The 10,471-nt window shown below is 36.2% G+C and overlaps 1 protein-coding gene across 3 annotated transcripts in view; it reads right to left on the bottom strand.

Annotated features, from left to right (window-relative positions):
* Nucleotides 1-5,993: 5,993 nt before the first annotated feature.
* The window catches only part of ZNF507 (zinc finger protein 507), a 47,880-nt gene continuing 43,402 nt past the window's right edge, over nucleotides 5,994-10,471 (bottom strand). For all 3 annotated transcript variants that reach the window (XM_074968707.1, XM_074968709.1, XM_074968708.1), the window contains one exon: nucleotides 5,994-10,380. In XM_074968707.1, the coding sequence (XP_074824808.1) occupies nucleotides 10,014-10,380 (367 nt within the window). In that variant the 3' untranslated portion in view covers nucleotides 5,994-10,013. The remainder of the gene's footprint in view (nucleotides 10,381-10,471) is intronic.

Genomic DNA, 10,471 nt, shown 5'->3' with positions numbered 1-10,471 from the left:
GAATCGCCCTCCCTGGCGGTCTATAGGTATGCGTGGTGCTTTCTCAAGCATATTAAGGAATTGACAAAAGAAGGTGTACAAAACAATTTTTTCATCTGGGGCTATAGCAGGGGTTCTCAAAGGGGGGGGTCAGGAATGCTTTGCATCCAGCATTTATAATGGTGGTATAAATTAAAAACACTTTTTTTATATATTTAAGGGGGGTCACACTCAGAGGCTAGCTATGTGAAAGGGGTCACTTTTAGATCTCATTCGATAGATATCAACTATTGCCTCTCCTAGCATTAGGCAATGAAAGGGGTCACCAGTACAAAAGTTTGAGAACCACTGGGCTATAGCCTAAGCCTACCCCACACCTAGAAGCGGTAGCTCAGCCCATCTCCCTCATCTGGACATCACAACATGGCGCACAGGGTTGCATGGCATTGGAATAGTGTGTGCCTTGTCATAACACCACTCACTCAAATATGGCCTGGCCACCTCTCCCCTGTGATGCTGCAACTCCCATGGGACTGGAGCCATGGGTGAGTGTGAGGTGGGCTTGCTCTCTAGCCCCTATGAAAAACATAAGAACGGCCATACTTGGTCAGACCAAAAGACCATCTAGCCCAGGATCCTGTCTTCCAACAGTGGCCAATGCCAGGTGCCCCAGAGGGAATGAACAGAACAGATAATCACAAGTGATCCATCCCCTGTTGCCCATTCCCAGCTTTTGGCAAACAGAGGCTAGGGACATCATCCCTGCCCATCCTGCCTAATACCTGTTGATGGACCTATCCTCCATGAACTTATCTAGTTCTTTTTTTGAACCCTGTTATAGTCTTGGCCTTCACAACATCCTCTGGCAAGGAGTTCCATAGGTTCCACCTCTGTGCATGGTGTGGAAAAATACTTCCTTTTGTTTGTTTTAAACCCCCTGCCTATTAATTTCATTTGGTGACCCCTAGTTCTTGTGTTATGAGACACAGTAAATAACACTTCCTTATTTACTTTCTCCACACCACTCGTGGTTTTATAGACCTCTATCGTATCCTGCCTTAGTCATCTCTTTTCAAAGCTGAAAAGTCCCATTCTTATTAATCACTCCTCATCTGGCTGCTGTTCCATACCCCTAATCAGGTGAATTCATTTATGTTAAAGTTGTTGATCCTCTGGGAATTCATGAATTCTTCTCAGTTGTCCAAATATTCTTGAACAGCATGAGCTTATGAATTATAGATGAAGGAACTTAAAGCTTTTATTCATGAAGATATTTACAAATCAGTTTAGTTATTCAACCAGCTCAACTAGTTACCCACATTGGAAACTGAACCTAGGTATTAGGGTTTGTGTAAAATACCACACAAGGTTTAATAAGTACAAGTAATCAGGACCTCACTTTTGGATCTCATTCAATAGATATCAACTATTGCATCTCCTAGCATTAGGCAACAATATTGGTTCAACATTACTATGAGAGAAGAATCACTTTGAGTTGCTAACACAGCTTTCTGGAGCATTCTGGGTTCTACTGGAATTCTTCAAACTAAATACTGACTGGGTCCCATCCCAGTTTAGCATATGCAGTTTGAGATAATCATATTCCAAGATGGTATATTATCCATTCTCCAGAAAGGAGTTCACTTAAAGTCATCTACATTGTGCTGACAAACTTCCCTTGTCTGCTGTCTGTTAGTCTTGTTGGGTTGGCAATAGAATTTAAACTGAGGACTGTCACTTGTATGCTATTTAAAAACAAACAAAAAAAAAGGAAATAATGAGTGGAAGTTTTAACCATGACTTGTTCTAGGACCTATTATGGTCCACTGGGGATATTTTAGATTAACTTTAATGTGATTAGGCAAGGTTATGTGGCAGTGCTTTAAAATGAAAGATTGTATCACTGTATAATTGGATATATTGTATTTTTATGACAAGAAACTGATTGTCTTGACTTAGTCTTCTAGTCCTTTTGCAAATAAGATACCTCATGTAGCTTGTCTGAGATCTATAACAATCTTACATACTGTTTCATAATTTTAAAATTGTAACTTGTCAAACATGTGAAAGCTATAACCAGGTTTATACTTAAATACTTAGTTAAGGTCTCTAAAATTAGAATTCAGAACTTGGTCATGAAAAGACTACAGTATATTCTAATTATAGCTTGAGGATTCTAAAGAGTACATTATTAAAAATACAGCTGTCAATGTTAAATTCTTACACATAGTTTTGATTGAACTCTTTGCCCAACTGAGTATATTTTTCATTTACAAAGTGCACCCACTGTATATAAGTGTGTGTGTTTCACTCACACAGGATAAGATCCCAAAATAAATCCAAACCACCCAATCCTCCACAAGAAGCCCAAAGGGGAAATCGGCTTAACACAGTGGCCTTAAAGAGCAACAAGACCTGGCTTTAGAAGCAGCAGCGTAGGTGGCACATTGGTGGACGAGTGAATGCCAGAGTTAGGGACTGTAGAGTATGGGAACTGAGGCATTATGGACTTGACAGAGTGTAGCATTAGGTCACTTTGTTTTTCGCACTAAATATCATAGGAGCTACAATTTCATGATGGGGTCAGCAGGAGTTAATCTATACAGAAGAGAAGTAATTTTATTCACATCAATGGAGGAAAAAAGTAAAGGTATATACAGAATATGGATAAATAAGGAAGGATAATTATTTTCAAGAAACAAAATGTATGTACAAAATTTGTAAAGGGAAGATAATCATGCTTTTTTTATCACCACCCTTTAGTAGGCTGAGACAGAGTGTGACACTTCCATGGAACGATACATTCTGAAATAACTATTTAAAAAGCCTTATTTTTTAAGTTTCAGAAATGTGTAAAATATTAACTTTTTAAAAAAATTGGCCACTTTTTTTGAGCAATCTAACCTGTACCCTTTCCTGTACGTGTTATATTGGTATACATAGCACTAACTTTTTCTGCTACCTAAGATACTTTAAAAATAATTAGGAGCTTGTTCTTCTTTGGAAATACTCCATGGACCTATTTTTACATTTTAATATTATTGCTATTCAAAATATTTAACCAATAGAAGCCTTGTTCTATAAATCCAACTATAAAATTAGATTACTGAATAAAACTGTATGAATACAACATGCAGTCATTTTACAGGGTTACTGACTTAGTGGATGGGGGAAGATGTAGATGTAATATCTTTTTTTTTTCTTTTTTTTAAGTAAGGCTTTTGAGACAGTTCCACATTACATTCTCCTAAGCAAACTTGGGAAGTGTGGTCTAGCTTAAATTACAATAAAATGCACAACTGGTTGAAAAACCACACTCAGAGTAATTATCAATGGTTTGCTGTTAAACTGGGAGGGTGTATCTAGTGGGGTTCCATAGGGGTCTGCACTGAGTCCAGTACTAGTCATAATTTTCATTAGTGACTTGGATAATGGCATGGCGAGTGTGCTTCTAAAATTTGCAGATGACACCAAACTGGGAGGGGTTGAAGCCCTTTGGAAGAATTCAAATGACCTTGAGAAATTGGAGAGCTGGTCTGAAATCAAAAAGATAAAATTAAAGAAGAGTACAAAGTACTCCACTAGGAAGAAAAAAAATCAAACCACAGAAGGGGGAATAACTGACTAGGCAGAAATACCGCATAAAAGGATTTGGGTTTTATAGTGGATCACAAATTGAGTCAACAATGTGATACGGTTGTGACAAAAGCTAATATTCTGGGGTGTATTAACAGGAGCATTGTACGTAAGACACAGGAGATAATTAGCCCACTCTAGTTTGCATTTGTGAGGCCTCAGTTGGAGTTTTGGGTACCACAGTTTAAGGGCAGATCTACATTTACAACACTGCAGTGGTGCCAACAGGAGAGCTTCTCCTGTTTGGTGTAGTTCATCCACCTCCTGTTGACATAACCCCTGATGTAGACAGTGCTATGTTGCAATAGTTTTGGATTTTTCACACCCCTGAGTGACATAGTTATTCTGTTGTAAGTTTATAGTATAAACCTGGCCTAAAAAAAGATGTGGATAAACTGGAGAGGACAGCAACAAAAAAGGTGAAAGATTTAGAAAACCTGACCTATGAGGAAAGGTTAACAAAACTGGGCATGTTTGTTTAGTCTTGAGAAAAGAAGACCAAGGGAGGACCTGATAAGACTTCAGTCTGTTGAGGGCTGTTATAAAGAGGATGGTGATCAGTTGTTCTCCATGTCCACTGAAGGCAGAACAGGAATTTGCTACAAAGGAGACGAAGTTTTTCCTAATATCTAAGCTAACTATAAGGATAGTTAAAGTACTGGAATAGAGTAGGAAGGAGGTTGTGGAATGGAGGGTTGGGGGGAGGAGGAGGGCAGGGGGAGATAATGGACTGCATGATCTCTAGCATTCCCTTCCAGCCCTACATTTTTATGATCAGTAGTTTGCTGATCTTTACCAGTAACTTAAAGGCAGCTGTTTGTAAAAACATCCAGATCTCCCATCTTGGGGAGAACATTGGATGATCTCTAGCAGCACAATTTCCACTAACACTTCTGATTGGTTAATGCAGTGCAAAACACAGTAGTGCCCCAACTGTGAACAATTTAAAATTGTATAATGGCAAAATAGAATACCCTTACGAAATCATCCATGCATCTAAGGACATGTACTAAAGTCATATTAAAGTCTTCCAGATTAACTAAAGCAATCCGTTATAGTCATCACCTTGGAATATTAGCACATATGTTTTGGGTATTCACATAGCAAATTGTAGGTTAAACAGTGAGGAAAATGTAAATGCATACTGATGTGTCTCACACGGTTGGGGGGAAGCACCTTAACTTTTAACCGAAACAGATACTGTTTAATCAACATAGCTGGGGACTGTCAAGGAGCAAATAAGGCTCTTGGATTCTCTGTCCCAGACCTGGCACAAAATAGAGCAACCTGGAGCTGTTCTGCCTTGCGTCAGCTGACTGATTCCCAGGGACCATATACATAACTAGAAGACATCATGCTAAACTACTCTCCTTTGCTGTCCCTCCCCACTAGTGGCTGCTATGCGGGCTATGTGCTCGCTGGAGAATTACACCTGAGAATTATTACTCTATGTACATTTGCTGAAATAACTTACTGTAAAGTTTTGAAAGCAGTTAGCCAACATTACCTTGGGAATAGAGATCTAATATGCCAGGACACCTAAATACACAGTAAAACTAAAGATTAATATCTTAAAATTTGTTTCTGAAAGTTACATTTTGGACAATTCAATTTTGTTAATTTTGATTACAACAAATCAAAACCTAGGCCAGTATTAAGGAAGCAATTAAACAGGCCCTTTCTGACTGCCTTTATTTGTTGTTTATTACACCATTTTGGAAGAAATTGTGAAAACAAGTAATTTGATCTTTCAGCTCTACCATTTTAATCAACAGCTCTGCACAAAGACCAGCTTAAACTGGAATTACCTGCATGTCTCTTATGTACTGCATACTGTGAAGTTGTTTTATACTCACATACCCTTCAGTATAGAAGGTGCAACATTTGTCCATATTCTAAGGATCAAGGCTACAGTAGCTCATTGTGTTCCAGTTAGATTATCTGATATTAAGTCTCATTATTAGTAATGCCTCCATTTTATTAGTTTTCCTTCATCCCTATATGTAGACCTACTTTTGCTATGTTTTATTAGTGCACTGTGTATAAAAAATGAAAGTTAAATTTTAGTTCAATACATGTTTTCAATATAATTTGATATTCATATAATTTCTGTGAATTCCCCCCCTGGATTGTTAAATCCTGCATTTTAGAATGGAGAGTCATATTTTTGTTTTTAATGCGTTAATGTTTAGATTATGGCTTTGTGTGCCCCTACAGAAGAAAGGCATTCTGCTTATATAAAGCATCATGATCTCTGCTTGGGTGCTCAGATTGGATTTGCACAATGGTACTTGCTTCCCATTTCAAAAGGTGTAGTTTGCTTCCCCCTATTAAATACTTGTCTCATACTGTACAAATAAAACCAGAACACTAAGAAGTGTTTAACAAAAAAGTTTATTACCAAAATACAATATTAAAGTCAATACATGACAAACTCCTGTAAAGCAAAATAAATTATTCTAACGTACAGTATTTCAGAAGGTAGTTAAAGTAGTACTACAGACTTGCTTCATAGTTCCAAACAGACAATCTGTTCGATCAGGAACACAATCCTACAGAGAGCTTAAGGCATGCAGCTTAATGTGCTGGATAGTTTTATAAAATGCAATTCATTCTATTTTAATAAGATACAGTGTCAAAAGTAACTGCAGTCTTTACATCAGTCTTCTAAATTTTTTTATACTTTGGCTATAAAAAGCAGTGCCATAGTGTTATAATACCTTTTCTTAAAAAAATACATGTACTCATGTCCATGAATATCAAATGCAAATGTAAATTTCTATTAAATATATTTTATTCCTCAATACTTTGAGCACCCACTGTACAATTTATTTTAATGATTAAATAAGTGCTTGGGACAGGAGAATACAGTAACTCTGGCTGAATCCCACTCTCTCTTTCTAGGCCAAGTACAAAGTAGAAAGATACAATGGAAGATTATAGATCCCCAGCTATTTCATTAGTAGAAAATGGAAATTTCCTCCATAACAGAATTGTAGGTATCTAGAGCAAAGGCTTTAAGTTATAGTCCATATCAGTGAATAAAATCTGCTTAGAGCAGAGTTGAAAGAAAAACAAATAGCACTGCAAGTATGATGATTTGCTAGTTCTGTGTGCCAGTAGTATCCGAAATATTTGTAAATTCTCAAAGGAATGGGAAGATTGAAATGTTGTAACCCTGAAAAGTGCTGTTAAAACAAACCCAAAACATGCAAACTAACCACACAGCACTTTCCAAAGCAGGTGGTATGATCAGAATACTTGCTTTTAGGAACTGATTCTGTAATCATTCCACATTCATAGCTTCTGTTAAAGTCAAGGGGGAATTTTGAATGTGAATCGATGGCAGCATGGGCACAATCAATAAGGAATTTTTCTCTATGAAGATTGTTTGTTTATTTTCTGCAGGCTTGCAAGTAATTATTTCTTGGCAGTTGTAGTATTTATCCTAGTCAGATTTTAGAAGCTCCCCCCCCCCCACTGCTTTAGAGCAACACATGGTTAACCAAAGATTACTCGCACAAATAATGAGATGGTAAAGAACACGCTGTAAATAGCTATACCTTGGTTAGTAGTTCCAATATATTACAATGGGTCTTTGTGCATTATATTTGAACACTGCACCCAGAAAAAACATGACTAATAAAAAGTTTGACTTTGTAAATCTGGGCTCAGTGCCATCTTTCTCCTAGCTCACGCCTCCAAGTTCTTCACATATTTCCATTAGTGTAACAACTTTAAAATGCATGATCCATTATGGGGAAAAATTAAGTTAAGGTCATGGCACACTGTAGTTTCCATGAGTTTAAAATAGGAATTTAAAATTCAAATTACTGTAGACTCTTTGAAAGCTTTATATTTACCAGATTTTCAAATGACTGCAATAAATGGGATCTGTAAATACAAAAGGAGCTGGAATGTTAGAATGTGCTCTATGATCTCAGATATTAAAAATATGCCCAATAATTTCCTGGTTTTTTTTAAACACACCAGAATTCTATATTAAGGATATAATATTGGTGTCAACACTGGTCACTAAGACAACACCAGTACCCTGATTAAATATTTTCCATCTGTGATTGAAATAGTTCATTATAATCATGTTTTTAAAGTGTCAAATTAGCCTGTATGAATATGAAAAATTCCCTTCTGATTGGCCTGTGTATATTCTATTTTTAGAAAAAAATGTAAAACATACAGAAGTTATTTTACATTTTTATTTAAAACATGAGAAATGTACTATGTTTAGTTCATGGATAGGTCAAACCTATTAGTGTAATGGGCTGTATGATGATAATCTTTATCAATTTTTAAAACAACATTTGTACATAACCTAATTTATAACCAAATGAATAGGACTATTTAAAGATAGAAAAAGTTCAAAATGTTTAAAAACAAATCCACTTTAAAAGATCACCAGTACAGCTTGAAATACAACTCTGCCCTTTATCCAGACTTTATACTCTGGGTTGCTTCTTAAAATTAAAGTTGTATATAAAAAACTATCCTCTTTCTTTCCTGTTTGACCAGCTTCACTGTCCACAGGAGAACTTAGAAAATCAACACAGAAATAGCACCATGAAGACTGTACACTACTCCTATGCCAGCTTTTCAGGTTTACATAGTTGTAGCTTATTTCTGCTAAAAAAAATGTATAAATAGGTAATAAATACAAAAAACTTTCTGCATCACTCTTTAAAACAATAGTATACTAACCATTTTTAACAAATGAGCAACTAACCCAGGCATAACTAAACTGAGATGCCAAGAACTGGGCAGGCTTCAGTGCAATTACAGTTTTGAAGCTACCTTTAAACCAGAATTGAATGTTTCAAACTTCACCAGAATGTTTTAGTCTGACTGCTAAAGGGCTCCTTTTCAAATGTTACACTTTTTTTGTAGCAAGCATATACTAAAACACAATTTTAGGGGCCAACTTTACAAGTGATTTTGGCAGAGTTCCCTGGCAATTAGCCTGCATACTGAAATTCCCATTGATATGTAAACTGATGTACGTCATTTAAATTACACGAAAGATCAGCATTAGAATTTTAGAAGCAAAATGGTTTTAAAAAGCGAGAAATTTCTAAGGGTTGCTTTAAAAATAACGCATAGCAATTATCAAGTTCCCTTTGAGAATCCTTATCACATGCATCAGTAATGTTTACTAACCATCATGGATCCTGTTCCTTTCTATTTTGGTGCAATGGAGTAAAGGTTGTTTCCACAAAGCAAGTCAATTTTTACTTAGAAATTATTTTTGCTAAATTCGCTTGTGAAATTTGAAGCATTTTATGAGAAAAGATTAGCATACCTTTTGAGTAATTATTTCAACAGACAGTGTGAGCGCCTGACTTTTCTAGGTATTTAGGGACCTAAAGACGTAGGTAGGCACCTAGTGCAATTTTCAAAAGTGGCTATGCACAGAGTGCTTTTGAAAATCCCACTAGGCGCCTATCTACATCTTTAGGGCCTAAATACCTTGAAAAATCTGCCCCTTTGTCAATTACATTTCTGGTGCTTGCCTGTTCCCACCCCAAGATTATGGCACTCATTATGTACTGACATGAAAAAGTCACTAGTTAAAATGCCAATTTATATCATGATCCACTTGCTTTTAGAGGTTTGGCTGAATATTTTAAAGAAACACGTTAAACAGTGGGTCATGTTTACATATGAATTTAGCATGTCTAAAATAAGATCTTGTATTTACTTAGGATCTAGCCAAATAATTGGCAAGATACCTACTGCATTCAGGCCACACAGCTTCTGCTGCCTTGAATCAGCACTTTGGATTAGTGACTAAAGGAGTACTATCCAGTATTGCGTATTCAGAAAAGCTGAGCTGGAAAGAGTAAGGCCTTAAAAATAAATTAGGAGCACTCCACCATCTACCCCTCAGAATCAAACAGTAAATTTTAAGTGAGCATTAATTCATAACCTGTATTTGGCCTACTGTCCTTTGCATTGAAGAAAAAAACCAATATTCGCCTGAAATGAGTTCGACATCCTTAACTAAACACTTTCAAGGCCAAAAAAAAAAAAAAAAAAAAAAAAAGCGCCTTTTGAATTGAGCTAATACCTTGTTTAGCTCCTGAGTTTGAATTTCTTATTGCGCTAATGCACTTTGGATTAACACCACGCATTGAGAAATCCAGACTCTTGGCATCACAGTGAAGGATAAAGGGTTAGATGGATCATTCCACAGTTTCCCCAAAATGGAGATTTAATGGTTTTAGCTAATTAAATTATGTCTGTAATTGCAACAAAGACTCAGATTGGGAAATCAGTAAATTTCACTTGCATTTCCTCTCTTGAGCAAGTATCTCAGGCAACATTAGCAAAGATAGAAAAAAACCATTTTAGGAAATCCTCTTCTTTTTAGCTGATAGTTTCATCTAGTTGGAGTTCTGAGTTGCATTGTGGTCCTTATTTAGAATGATGTTTATGATTTCACCCTCATGTTCTTTCATATGATCCAACAGATTTTCTTTGTTGGTGGACTCAAAACCACAAATACAACAGCAGAAGAGTAGAACACAGTATTCTGTGCCAAGATGAGGCTGACTGGAGTTCTTTTCTAAATTGCATGAGGTATTAATTGTTGGATTAAGTTTTTGATTTTCATTAGAACCTGAAATTTCATTAGTAGTCTGATTAATGGACTCTGAAAATGACACCAAGTTCTCTGAACTCCCTAGAACAGGTACTAAACTTTCATCAGTGCTTTCTAATAGCGTCTTTCCAGGTAGCTGCCCTTGAAACCTAAAAAATAACAAAAAAAAAAATTTTTTTTTTGTTTGTTTAAATTTGCAGATTGTAGTTTATCTTGGGTCAAGGTTGGGTGCTTTCAAAA

Source organism: Natator depressus, chromosome 12, assembly GCF_965152275.1.
Source record: "Natator depressus isolate rNatDep1 chromosome 12, rNatDep2.hap1, whole genome shotgun sequence".
In the NCBI taxonomy this organism is placed as follows: Eukaryota; Metazoa; Chordata; order Testudines; family Cheloniidae; genus Natator; species Natator depressus.
The sequence above is the reverse complement of the archived record's forward strand: the minus strand, read 5'-3'. Positions and strand labels throughout refer to the sequence as shown.